General features: G+C 45.6%; 1 protein-coding gene across 1 annotated transcript in view; it reads right to left on the minus strand.

The window, feature by feature from the left end:
- LOC113407415 (palmdelphin-like) overlaps positions 1-8,215 on the minus strand; it is a 69,999-nt gene extending 61,784 nt beyond the window's left edge. The window contains exon 1 of the mRNA XM_026655904.1: positions 8,119-8,215. Coding sequence (XP_026511689.1) covers positions 8,119-8,138 — 20 coding nt within the window. The 5' untranslated portion in view covers positions 8,139-8,215. The remainder of the gene's footprint in view (positions 1-8,118) is intronic.
- Between the last annotated feature and the right edge of the window lie 6,022 nt (positions 8,216-14,237).

The raw sequence follows: 14,237 nt of genomic DNA on the forward strand, positions 1-14,237 counted from the left end.
TTAGATTTCTAGTCTGATCTCCCTGGTTTAGCAAGCTCCTTTAGGTGACTTCAGTAGAACAAATCCACACAAGTAGCAAATGCAAGTCACATGCCTGGCATTCCATCCAGGTGCTACACAAATATTTAGCTGCAAATACAGAACTTGCTACCAAGCAGCCTTCACACCTGAACTCTAATTGATGGGCAAACCCATGCTTCAAGATTAACAGTAACACTCATTAGTTTTCCACTTTGTGCTCTTAAGTAACAGATGATGCATTTTCTGACTCACTGTTTCTTCAGCCAGCAGTGCCAATTCTATCTGTTCCCAGCCTAATGGAAACTTTTTACTGAAGGAAGCATCTTGTGCTTCTGCCCATTGTATGGAAAGTATGTAATTGCGCATGGTATATAGACAAAGCACAAAGGTGAGTTTACCGTGAATACCCAAATAGAATGGGCTTTGCTCTTATTCCTTGGGCACTTGTCTGAAATAGTTGTGAGCTAGTAGAGCATTCTGGAAATTTGCATAGAAATGAGCATTGTAAGCATCTCACTAAGTGTAGAAGATTGTTCTCCCTTTATGCTCCTGTAGACTTTATTCTTAGGGGAGGTGGCCTTATTTCCAAAAGGGAGATTTGGCAAAGAGGGAGGGCAGGCAATGCAGGAGGAAATGTAACTCTGTGCATGGATACTGGTTTGGTCTACCTCCTCCTCATCTAGAGATATGACAGTAGTTCCCTTAACCCACCCAGCAATATTGTTAATCTTTCCAGCTATACTCTTAGCCCAGCAGAAGAGTCTGTCCTATCTCGGGGCCCCTCCTTTTGTCCCTCCAGACCAGGGCTGGCTCTGGCTTTTTTGCCACCCCAGGCAAAAAAGCCTCCGGCAGTCCCCCCCCTGCGGGGAGGGTGGCCAGAGCCCCGGGGGGAGGGCGGCGAGCCCCGGCGGGGGCTCCGCTCTCCCCCCGGCGGCCAGGGGGAGGGCGCCGGGGAGGGAGGGCAGCCGGAGCCCTGGGAGGAGGGCGGCGAGCCCCTGCGGGGGCTCGGCTCTCCCCCCGGCAGCCAGAGCGCCGGGGGCAGGGCGGCGAGAGGGCGGTGAGCCCCAGCTGGGGCTCGGCTCTCCCCGCAGCGGCCAGGGGGCAGGGCGGCGAGCCCGGCTGTGGCCCCGCTCTCCCCGGCGGCCGGAGCGCCTCGCCGCCCCCCTCCAGGTGCCGCCCCAAGCACAAGCTTGGTGGGCTGGTGCCTGGAGCTGGCCCTGCTCCAGACCCATGAACATGATACAGTTCTGCGGTGAGCTAGAATCCTACTTTTGATGTCTCCAACTCAAAGAATATTTCCAACATACCTCTGAACAGCATACTAACCCACAGAATCCCCCCTACCAGCACTACAAAAAAAAGGATTCTGCTTGGACTCCTCCAGACGGTCGAAACAACAGACTGGATTTCTACATAGATTGCTTCCGTCAATGTGCAAAGGCTGAAATTGTGGAAAAGCAACATCACTTGCCCCATAACCTCAGCCATGCTGAATACAACGCCATCTACAGCCTCAGAAACAACCCTGACATCATAATCAAAAAGGCTGACAAAGGAGGTGCTGTCGTCATCATGAATAAATTGGAATATGACCAAGAGGCTGCTAGACAGCTCTCTAACACCACATTCTACAGGCCATTATCCTCTGATCCCACTGAGGATTACCTAAAGAAACTACACCATCTGCTAAAAAAACTCCCTGACAAAGCACAGGAACAAATCTGTACAGACACATGCCTAGAACCCCGACCAGGGGTATTCTATTTGCTACCCAAGATCCATAAACCTGGAAATCCTGGACGCCCCATCATCTCAGGCATTGGCACCCTAACATCAGGCTTGTCTGGTTATGTGGACTCTCTCCTCAGACCCTACGCTACCAGCACTCCTAGCTATCTTCAAGACACCACTGACTTCCTGAGGAAACTACAATCCATCGGTGATCTTCCAGAAAACACCATCCTGGCTACTATGGACGTAGAAGCCCTCTACACCAACATTCCACACAAAGATGGACTACAAGCTATCAGGAACAGTATCCCCAATAATGTCACAGCTAACCTGGTGGCTGAACTTTGTGACTTTGTCCTCACCCACAACTATTTCACATTTGGGGACAATATATACCTTCAAGTCAGCGGCACTGCTATGGGTACCCACATGGCCCCACAGTATGCCAACATTTTTATGGCTGACTTAGAACAACGCTTCCTTAGCTCTCGTCCCCTAATGCCCCTACTCTACTTGCGCTACATTGATGACATCATCATCATCTGGACCCATGGAAAAGAAGCCCCTGAGGAATTCCACCATGATTTCAATAATTTCCATCCCACCATCAACCTCAGCCTAGATCAATCCACACAAGCGGTCCATTTCCTGGACACTACTGTGCTAATAAGCGATGGTCACATAAATACCACCTTATACCGGAAACCTACTGACCGCTACACTTACCTACATGCCTCCAACTTCCATCCAGGACACACCACACGATCCATTGTCTACAGCCAAGCTCTAAGGCCTGGTCCACACTACCCCCCCACTTCGGACTAAGGTACGCAAATTCAGCTACCTTAATAACGTAGCTGAATTTGAAGTACCTTAGTCCGAACTTACCGCGGGTCCAGACGCGGCAGGAAGGCTCCCCCGTCAATGCCGCATACTCCTCTCGCCGAGCTGGAGTACCGGCGTCGACGGCGAGCACTTCCGGGATCGATCTGGGATCGATTTATTGCGTCTAAACCAGATGCGATAAATCGATCCCAGAACATCGATTGCCTGCCGCCGGACCCTCCGGTAAGTGTAGACGTACCCTTAGATATAACCGCATTTGCTCCAATCCCTCAGATAGAGACAAGCACCTACAAGATCTCTATCAAGCATTCTTAAAACTACAATATCCACCTGCTGAAGTGAAAAAACAGATTGACAGAGCCAGACGAGTACCCAGAAGTCACCTCCTACAAGACAGGCCCAACAAAGAAAATAACAGAACACCACTAGCTGTCACCTTCAGCCCCCAACTAAAACCTCTCCAGCGCATCATCAGAGATCTACAACCTATCCTGAAAGATGATCCTTTACTCTCACAGATCTTGGGAGACAGACCTGTCCTCGCTTACAGACAACCCCCCAACCTAAAGCAAATACTCACCAGCAACCACACATCACTGAACAAAAACCCTGACCCAGGAACCTATCCTTGTAACAAAGCCCGATGCCAACTCTGTCCACATATCTAGTCAAGTGACATCATCATAGGACCTAATCACATCAGCCATACCATCAGGGGCTCGTTCACCTGCACATCTACCAATGTGATATATGCCATCATGTGCCAGCAATGCCCCTCTGCCATGTACATTGGCCAAACCGGACAGTCTCTACGCAAAAGAATTAATGGACACAAATCTGACATCAGGAATCATAATACTCAAAAACCAGTGGGAGAACACTTTAACCTGTCTGGCCATTCAATTACAGACCTGCGGGTGGCTATCTTACAACAGAAAAACTTCAAAAACAGACTCCAACAAGAGACTGCTGAGCTGGAATTGATATGCAAACTAGATACAATCAACTCAGGATTGAATAAGGACTGGGAATGGCTGAGCCATTACAAACATTGAATCTATCTCCCCTTGTAAGGATTCTCACTTCTTATCAAACTGTCTGTACTGAGCTATCTTGATTATCACTTCAAAAGTTTTTTTTCTCTTACTTAATTGGCCTCTCAGAGTTGGTAAGACAACTCCCACCTGTTCATGCTCTCTGTATGTGTGTATATATATCTCCTCAATATATGTTCCACTCTATATGCATCCGAAGAAGTGGGTTGTAGCCCACGAAAGCTTATGCTCTAATAAATTTGTTAGTCTCTAAGGTGCCACAAGTATTCCTGTTCGTTTTGTAAAACAGATGGGTTCACTCCCAGATTCCAACAGTAGCCTCCAATGGAAACTGAAGCCCAGGTCTCTGGTGGTTAAATGCCTATCTCAGAGTGGAGCTGTAGACCTGCAAAGGCACCCCCAGCTCTCCTATTAGCTGGCTGACCCAGCTCTGGAAGTGGGCACTGTCAAATGTCAGGCACAGCCAGAGTGTGAGACAATGCATGCAGTGCTCCTATAAAGGGCCTTTTGCAGTTTTGGATGGAGGCTAGGTGATATTGCAGCGCTAGCTCTTCTCTCTCTCCTCCTCTCGGCAGTTTTAGGTCACTATAACAGCATTGCTAGTCACTTTATTCCCCATGCAGTCAGGGGACAATGCAGTGCTTGTGAAATGTGTAAACAGAATTACTCCTCCTCTCAGGACCTATTGATGTAGTTTCACAGGTGAAAAAAATAGTGTAAATGAGAACAGGCCCACAGGAATGAAAACACAACTAAGTTGACGTCACTAGAAAAAATCTTTGCATTTCCTGCTTTCTGTGAATTTATCTGTAGAACTGAATGGTCCTTTAGGGTAGATAGTTTGAGTTTAGGGGGGGGAAAATCTGATGAATGGCTGTTCAGTTCAAAGTAAATTCATGTTTTACTATAATTTTCCTGTGGCATTTATCAATGCAGCACTTTAAGTTGATTTATTTAAATATATTAAATCTTAGTGTAAATGCTGAGAATAGTTGCTAGCAGGAATATTGGAGGCATGAGAATGTGACTGATCAATCACTTGGTGTCAGGTCACTCGGCAGAAATGCTGAGAAGTTCAAGAACCTCTCAGTTGCTTCACTTATTTGTTTTCATAAGAACATTAACTGAGAGGCTTGTCAAATGCTTGCAGTGTCAGTGATCCCTTGGAGCATGCCGTATCTAAAACTGCTGACGTGTGCATCTGTCAGGGATTTTATTGTAGGTCAAAGATGAGTACAAAGTTATAAAGCAAACAAGGAAACAAAATTCACCTGTTCTTCTGTGATTTAAATTGTCCAAAGACCTATATTGAACTATTTACTCAGTGCTTGGTATGTCCACCAGGGAAAATGAACTGGACTATCAGCACAACAAAACTCTATGCATTTAATTGTAGCATAATGGAGCTAAAATAATCCAAATCCTTCTGACTCTTTGCATTGCTTTTCACTCCTTAAAAATTATTCTGCCTCCAATATTATTTGAGCGCGCCTTTTTCCAGGTGTGCTAATCAAATTTAGGTAATCTAGCTGCAGAATTTAGCTCTTGGCCAACAGGCCCTGTGGCACAATGATTGAAACTTTTTGGTTTGTGGTTCATAGTGGTGTTCATTTAGGTTGTCTTTTTAGCAAGGGTCTTTCTCACTTCCTGCCTGATCACTGGCACTTTAGAATCTTGCTGCTTGTTTAACCTTATAATCAATATAAATTAACTCACACTGAGGTGTACAGGATTTGTGGTGAAAGGGTGGCTGCAGAACTCCATGAGCTCCAATGGAAGCAAATGAAATTAATGAGTGAAGGGGTCAGTGTGAGAGAACAGAAGGGTGGGTATAACTAGACCTTTAGAGTGCTTGCTGCAGGCCTCGTTCTTCACTGCCCTGCACTTTGTCATCACTTACACCAATGCAAAGTATTGAGATGGTGGTAAATCAGAAGGGTAGTACTTTACATCCTCGCTGCACAGATGAAACTGACTATACAAGGCAGTGAGGAATCAAGCCTATGTTGTCCCCTTCTCTAAAAATATGACATAGACCCTCAGCTGGTGTAAACTGATAGTCAATGGAGCTATGAATGTTTACACCAGCTGAGGATCTGGCCCTGTGGTCCCAGACTAGCTTGTGAATTTTTTTCTCATCTGGAGACTCCACATCACTCAACTTGAAGACTCTTTAAGCAGATTCTTGTATTTTGCTTAGAGTCCTAAATTAACACAATCCAGAAGTACCACCTTGTCCACCACCTCCCTAAACTTCTCCTCTGCTGGGTACTTACAGAAAACTGCCATCTGAAAGCAGCTAGGCAAGTGGTGGCTTGTGATTCCTGCCTTGATTATTACGCTTTATTATTGCCACAAATTGCTCACACAACTACCCTATATTATTCCGATTCAGTCTAGACCACCACATTCAACACCCTGGCCTTTCTGTCCTCTCCACAACTCCTCTACAGGACTTTGTAACAAGACCCAGACCAGCATGAGCTTTTTCTGCTGCATCCAAATGATTCCATTAGCGAAATCACGTGGACTCACGAAGCTTTGTGTGCAAGATAAATGTTGCTATCAGTTGCATAGCCCGTTGTAAGTGATCGTAAAGTCCATGCCCAGGGCACTGAGGTGATACACACGGTGCCAGGCTGTGTCTGTGTCTATTTGCTGTTTGCCTTTTGCTCTTTGTAGTCATGCTGTATCCAGCTTGGTCACAATCCAGCCAGTATTCTGATCCTGGGAAAAAATGCTTTTAATATGAATCTCTCCTGCGCTAGAGCTATTTCAGTCACCAGAAAATTGAACCCTCTGAGGATCAGGGGAAGGAAGTAATGTTGTCAGAGGTAGCTGGCCAAAATGAAATACACTGTAATGTTCTGTTGAAAGTGGAGAATCTCTTCCCCCTTGCTCTGTGAGCGGCACTGACTATCAGTTGATTTGCTGGGTGAAGTTTAAGGTATTGTACTTGGGTTGCTTCAGTTCATGGGTGTCCAGTTTGAGATCCCTTTTTAAAATGGTTTGAGCCACAGCTACTTGGGTGACCGCCTCTGTTTGTGTGAGATCACAGTAGCTGAAATCCAAAGTACTTGAGCTAATACTGCCTGGCAACCAGGTATTCTGGGTGAGGGATTGTGGGCTCTAGAATTAATTTATGTTCCACCAGAGCCTAGGTTTCTGAGTGCAGTTTCCCATGACATTGCTGGAAAGATATTTTATCTGAAGCACTAAAGTTCTGGAGTGGGGTTTGTGGTGGTGATGATGTATTTGTTTCCCTGTTGACAAAACAGGGTTCTGCATAAAAAGTTTGAGTTGCTGATCCCCTGTAGTTCTTCTTTTTGAGCTAGGGTAACCGGTACTATACACAGTGTTCCAGGTGAGGCCCCACCATTTATTTACATACAGGCCATATAATATTACTTGTAGTAATTACCATCCCATTCCTTATGGAACTTAACATCTTGTCACCACGTTCATTCTTGAACTTCATGACCTGATACGATTATTATGGGACAAGATTATGGCAACAAGTGAGATTGTACATTCCTAGTTACTAACCAGGATAGCTTTTAATAATGCTTCTAAGTCAACATACAGAAATTAAATCACTTACATTATGCTCCTGCTTTTGTCTAAACTTAAAGGAACAATAATCCTTCATAATTAAATGTCATGTTGAGATAGAGGAAACAGTATGGAAAGAGGTCAGTAAATTTTTATCCAGATTCTAGTTCAGATGCTGCTGATTTATTATTTGAAAGCACAGTAATGTCTGTGACCATGTCTAATTTTTTTTTGGAGTGTTTATTTTGAAATGAAAATTGGAGGCCTTAATATTAAAGGAGGACTTGTGCAAAAAGAAATAGCCATGAGGAGAGAATCACATGTAGGCATCAGAAAACTAACATGTATTTAAAAGGATTCAATGTCTCCAGGGTGATTCTATAGAGCAATTGCAAGAAGTTGTAGACACATAAGAGAGAATTCAGAGAAGAGTGACAAATGATCAGACAGCTGGAGGTTTTGACTTAGGAGGAAAAATTAAAAGAGCTAAACGTGGATAACTTAACTAAGTGATTAAGGTGCAGGAGGCAGCCTGCAAATACTTGAAGGGCCAGTGGAGAGGAATAAATAAGGGTGGAATAACAGGGCATAACTAGAAATAACGAAATGAACCCTAGAAGATAAATGTGAACTTCCTGTGAGTGAGATTTCAGATTGTGGAATCTTTTCCTGAGAGAAGTGATGAAAGCCCTATTTTATGGAACTCTTAAGACAACCCTTATTGTTCAGTTGTTTAAAGTATTGGACTTTAAACAACTGAACAATAAGATGCACATTAATGGACAAATGTCTACTTTGTTTGTACTTGTCTTACTGTAGTGACACGTCTCAGAATAACTTTTTCCACCCCTTTTCACCATATTGTTATATAGAATACCTGTTAAACCAAAGGCAGCTAGTCATACTTCCTTACCTCAAAACAGACCGTTCCATTTCAGATAGTACAAATTAGTGCAAAAGCACATAAGTAAGCTGTGATTGCTGATGTGTAGAGTCCCTCTGGTTTACAGTTTAAGTCCACTTTGTGTTACTGCAACCTCCTATCATTAGATAATAAAACAGGATCTTATGAAATCTATAGAAAGAGGGTTACATCACTCATATTCAACACAACTGAAATTAAATTTCTTCCCAAAGAATTGTTGCAATTGCACTGAGATATATTAAGGCTTCTGTAGCTCAAACTTTGAATGTATGTCCAAATCCTTCAGCTGTTGTAAATTGATATAGCTGTACTGAAGTTATACTGATTTAAACCAATGTGGGATCTGGCCTATCCTCTCGTCTGACACAAATGCCCTCTAACACAAATGCAGAACACTGTAAATATATAACAAGAAAACTTTTTTTGTTTTTGTTTTTAAATAACTCCATCAAGGAAAAAGCTGACTGCAGAGTATAAAACTCTTTGCCAGGAAATGACCTGAATTTTGTGTGCCAAGTTTCTCAAAAATATAATTCAGGCTATGTAAGTTTTAAGTTGGGCTCTTACCTTCTGTTCCATGACTCTGTAGAAATGAAATGAAGAGACTGCTTCACTCTGTCATAGTCATCACTGCCACTTCATAAATTAATGTAGGTCAGAGACTGCATGGGAGAGAGATACAAGTGATAGACTCCATCTGATGCTGTTCTATTGGACTCCTTTATTCAGATGCTTGCATGAATGATTGGCCAGCATCGATAGTGTTTACCCGCAAAAAAAAAAAAATCTGATAGCTTGAGTCATTTTTAGAAACCACTTTCCTCAGTGAAGCTTAGAGCTCCATGCTAGCGGGGTATATTCTAGGAAATCATGTATTGATTTAAACATGCCAGCCCCACACTCATGTTGTTATTGTAAAAGATTTGCTAGTCACAGCAATATTAGTAAATATTTAACTTGATAAATCTGGAACTTGGAGTGGTGTAATATATGTGGGTGTGGCTGTATTGGGGCAAATCTTTGTTCTGGACACTGCTTGGGTAAATTAGCAGTTGGGTGGACAGACAGTGTAGCTCACTACTACAACTTCAAGATCCCCCACATACAGTATATTGTGATCTTTCTCAGCAGGGAAACGACTGGGGGAATCTGTCTGTCTACTGTGACATGGAAGGATTCATTCACAGCTTTGTAGTGTGCAGCAGGAATGAACTCTGTGTGGGCTCTGTGTCCTGCCCCCTATGTAACAGGCCTTAACGGCCTGCTCTGTGCCCGTAAGAAGGGATGTATGAGTTGGCCAACTGGCCCAAGTCCTTCAGTGCTTAATCAAGTCAAATTTGTATTGACTTCACTGCTCCACCAAATGAAAGAAGTGTATTGAAATGGAATGTAACATCACTGTGTGCACAAAATCTCCATGGAGAGAAGAAATGACATTCCTAAGGAGAAACAGTGATTGTGAATATTTGTCATTCAGAGGACAGGATAAAAGGTCTTAAGGAAAAAACCTTAGCAGTAGAAGGGTTGGGGTGTATGTGAACACCACAGGGCTTCAGCCACCTCAAACTAGAACCAAATCTAAACTGGACTGAAATTGGGGAAAGCTATTCAAATTCCTTCATCTTTGCCTTTATTGGATACTGGCAATCTGCTGCTGCTGTCTAGAGTATTCCCCAAGAATGGTACCCTAGAAGGCACAACAACCTAGGAAATCTCAGACTAGTTAGGGCTTACAAGTCCTCTGCAGTTTGAGGCATCTGTATCTGGGAAGCCACATAGGTACCAAATTTGAGAGGAGCAGGAAAAAGACTAGTGCTGCTGCCTGCCCCTGCTGGGGGCAGTGACGCACACTCCATAAGAATGGTAGAGGGTCATGAGAGAGGAGTCATTTAAAATCCTGGGTTTGGATAAACTTGAGGTAAATATCACAAGTACAGTACTTACAAATTGGAAGCTAGGTAAAGCCTCTCTTAAAAATCAGACCCACAGTGCAACAGAAAATAGATTTTTACTCATTAATGAGTAGGAAAAGAGCTAAATAATTACCACAGCATTTCCACTTCTTGAGAACACATCTGACCAGAAAACTGCCTGACTCTAGGCTCGCTCAGTGGGTGCAAAGGCACGTATGTTTTCCTCAGATGCTACCATTGGGATGTGAATCGGTCTGCCCATACTGAGCCAAATTCAGAGGAGGCCTAATTAATCTAAATGAGGCTAAACTGCTGTAAGTCACATGCAGCAGATGTAAGTTACACCATTGTAGGACTACCTCCAAATCTGAACCCCTGTGGGTCAGTGTGAAGAAAATGGCAGGCTTTATGGGTTACTTCTAGCAAATATGGTAAAACTTCACTTATGATTTAGTATGCATGAAATAAATACATTACCAATAATAGTGTAAAATGTTATGGGGGGGGGGGTGGGCCCTATTAAAAACTAACTTCTATGATTAACAAACTTCTGAACAGCATCTAAAGGAAAGCAGCACTATCACTTAAGGGACAGAATAATTTTTCCTAAAGGAAAATAGCCTCTTTCATGCCCCCTTCCTCAGGGAGGGGAATCAGTATGCATTATGGTTCATACCAGAATGCTTTGAGATCAATAATTTCATGGCAGTGAAATTTGCAGTGTTGTGACTTTTACGACACCTCAATTTATAGGGGGTGAAGAATGAAAGGAAACACTGCTGCAAGTTTTACAGGAGACAAAGTATGGCTTTCCAGCTGGGTAATGCTTAGACAGCTCAAAATACACCATCTATCTCTCTGTTGCAGTGAATGTATGGATCAAATGGCAAAGTATTTGTCCAAAGGAGTACACAGCCCCCAGCATTCACACTGTATATCAGTCTCTCGTCTAAATGTTGCCTTTGGGAACAAGGCAAACATACACACACAGTCCTGCTGAGAGAGAGATCAGAAATAAATATGAGTGTTTGGTGAAAACTGCTACTGCTAAAATTAGAGCCGGGGATATCTGCAAAGGTGCTATCTCTAAACTGCCATAATAAGGCAGTTTTTTGGTTCTGTCCAAACTGACAGTCTGGGATCTTCATTTGTGATACAGTACTGCAAAATTTAATGGTCAGCTGGAATGTTGAGCTGTATTCCACTGGCATTTACGTTGTTATACCAGAGTGGCCAGTTGTGTGGTGATTTAGGGCCAAATTCTTCCAGCCTTACTCTGACTGAGAAGAGACTTGCTCTAAGGGTATGTCTACACTACGAGAGTAGTTCGATTTTACTTAAATCAAATATGTGGAATCGATATTACAAAGTCGAATGTGTGTATCCACACTAAGGACAGTAATTCGACTTTGTGAGTCCACACTAACGGGGCAAGCGTCGACATTGGAAGCGGTGCACTGTGGGCAGCTATCCCACAGTTCCCGCAGTCCCCACTGCCCATTGGAATTCTGGGTCGAGCCCACAATGCCTTCTGGGGAAAAAAATGTGTCGAGGGTGGTTTTGGGTAACTGTCGTCATCCAACCGTCACTCCCACCATCCCTCCCTGAAAGCGCCAGCGGGCAATCAGTTCGCGCACTTTTCTGGTCAGTGACAGCGCGGACGCCACAGCACTGCGAGCATGGAGCCCGCTGCGACCATCGCTGCAGTTATGGCCGTTGTCAACACCTCGCACCTTATCATCCACCTTTTCCAGAGGCAGATGCTGAGAAATCGGGCGAGGAGGCTACGGCAGCGCGGTGAGGACATGAAGTCTGAGAGTGGCACAGACCTGGCACAAAGCATGGGACCCTGCGCCGTGGACATCATGGTGGCAATGGATCATGTTGATGCTGTGGAATGGCGATTCTGGGCCCGGGAAACAAGCACGGACTGGTGGGACCACATAGTGCTGCAGGTCTGGGATGAATCACAGTGGCTGCGAAACTTTTGGATGCGGAAGGGAACTTTCCTGGAACTTTGTGAGTTGCTGTCCCCTGCCCTGAAGCGCAAGGACACCCGGATGCGAGCAGCGCTGAGTGTCCAGAAGCGAGTGGCCATAGCCCTCTGGAAGCTTGCAACGCCAGACAGCTACAGGTCAGACGCGAACCACTTTGGCGTGGGCAAATCTACCGTGGGGGTTGTTGTGATGCAAGTAGCCAACGCAATCGTTGAGGTACTGCTGTCAAAGGTAGTGACCCTGGGAAACGTGCAGGTCATCATAGATGGCTTCGCCGCGATGGGATTCCCAAACTGCGGTGGGGCTATAGATGGAACTCACATCCCTATCCTGGGACCGGACCACCAGGCCAGCCAGTACATTAACCGAAAGGGCTACTTTTCAATGGTGCTGCAAGCACTGGTGGACCATAGGGGACGTTTTACAAACATCAACGTTGGATGGCTGGGCAAGGTTCATGACGCTCGTGTTTTCAGGAACTCTGGTCTGTTTAGACGGCTGCAGGAAGGTATTTACTTCCCGGACCACAAAATAACTGTTGGGGATGTGGAGATGCCTATAGTCATCCTCGGGGACCCAGCCTACCCGCTAATGCCCTGGCTCATGAAGCCCTATACAGGCGCCCTGGACAGTGAAAAAGAACTCTTCAACTACCGTCTGAGCAAGTGCAGAATGGTGGTGGAGTGTGCTTTTGGAGGTCTCAAGGGGAGATGGAGAAGCTTACTGACTCGCTCTGATCTCAGCGAAACCAATATCCCCATTGTTATTGCAGCTTGCTGTGTGCTCCACAATCTCTGTGAGAGCAAGGGGGAGACCTTTATGGCGGGGTGAGAGGTTGAGGCAAATAGCCTGGCTGCTGATTACGCCCAGCCAGACAGCCGTGCGATTAGAAGAGCCCAGCGGGACGTGCAGTGCATCCGGGAGGCTTTGAAAGCTAGGTTCCACAGTGAGCAGGGTAACCTGTGACTATTAAGTTCGTTTACAGAGAAGTTGAACCTGCCCCCGTTTCTTTACCCAGTGAATGTTCACTGTCCTCTCCAGTTACATACCCCGTTTACCCCGTTCCCACCCTTCCAACACACATTTAAAAATAAAATCACTGGAAATTTGTTAATGAACACAGTTGTCTTTATTACTGTTTTCGCGGTAAAGTGTTGAAACTGGGACGCAGACTGTGGTGGGGAGCGGGTGTAGTGTAGTGATGCAAAGGATGCTTCTAAACTCGAGGAATGACAAGCTCCGCACTGGTGGACTGGTTGTTTCAACGGAGCCTGCCACTCCTCCTGTTCGGGACTCTGTGTGTGGGGGCTATGTGACTTTGTGCCAGGGGGAGGACGGTTACAGATCCCCTGCTGCGTGGCTCTGTGATCCAGGATAAGGACCGCTGCATAAGATCTCTAACTGCCCTCCCCCGCCACAAAGTCACATAGCCCCCCCCCCCACAGAACATGAAAACCACCTCCCAGACTGACCAGGGTGCCTAGTGACTGCAATGTGTGTGTGACCTGCTGCTGAACCTGCCCCCGCGTCTGTACCCTGGTAAAGGTGACTGTCCTGTCCAATTACCAACCCCCTTCCCCCCCTTCAAACAGACTCTCCTCAAAAAGAACATGATGGAAACAGTAATTAACAGGAACGTATTTTTTATTAGCAACTACACAGTTAGGGGATGAAACTGGGACGGGGGCTTGGGTGAGGCGGGAAGGAAAGGACTTATCAAATTTTGGGGAATGACAGCCTTCTGCTCCTTGAGCAGTCTGCAGGGGTGGAGTGAGAGTTTTCACGGACTCTGCCGCCCCTCCTTCTTGGTACTTTTGGTGAGGGGGGGATGGGACTTTGTGGCTGGGGAGGGCGGTTAGAGATAAACTGCAGCGGGGCTCTGTCCTCCTGCCTCCAGTCCTGCAGAACATCCACAAGGCGCCGGAGCGTGTCCTTTTGCTTCCTCGTTAGTCCAAGCAGCGTTTGAGTTGCCTGCTCGTCTTCCTGCCGCCACCTCTCCTCCCGTTCAATGTGTGCTCGATGGATTTGGGACATGTTCTCCCTCCACTGGGTCTGCTGGGCTGCCTCGGCTCGGGAGCAGCCCATAAGTTCTGAGAACATGTCGTCCCGTGTCCTTTTCTTTCTATGCCTAATCTGCACCAGCCTCTGGGAGTGTGATGCCAGGGTAGGTCGGGAGACAGTCGCAGCTGTAGGATGG

This window comes from Terrapene carolina, unplaced genomic scaffold (genome assembly GCF_002925995.2).
Source record: "Terrapene carolina triunguis isolate 2854851 unplaced genomic scaffold, T_m_triunguis-2.0 Scaffold211, whole genome shotgun sequence".
NCBI classification, from domain to species: domain Eukaryota; kingdom Metazoa; phylum Chordata; order Testudines; family Emydidae; genus Terrapene; species Terrapene triunguis.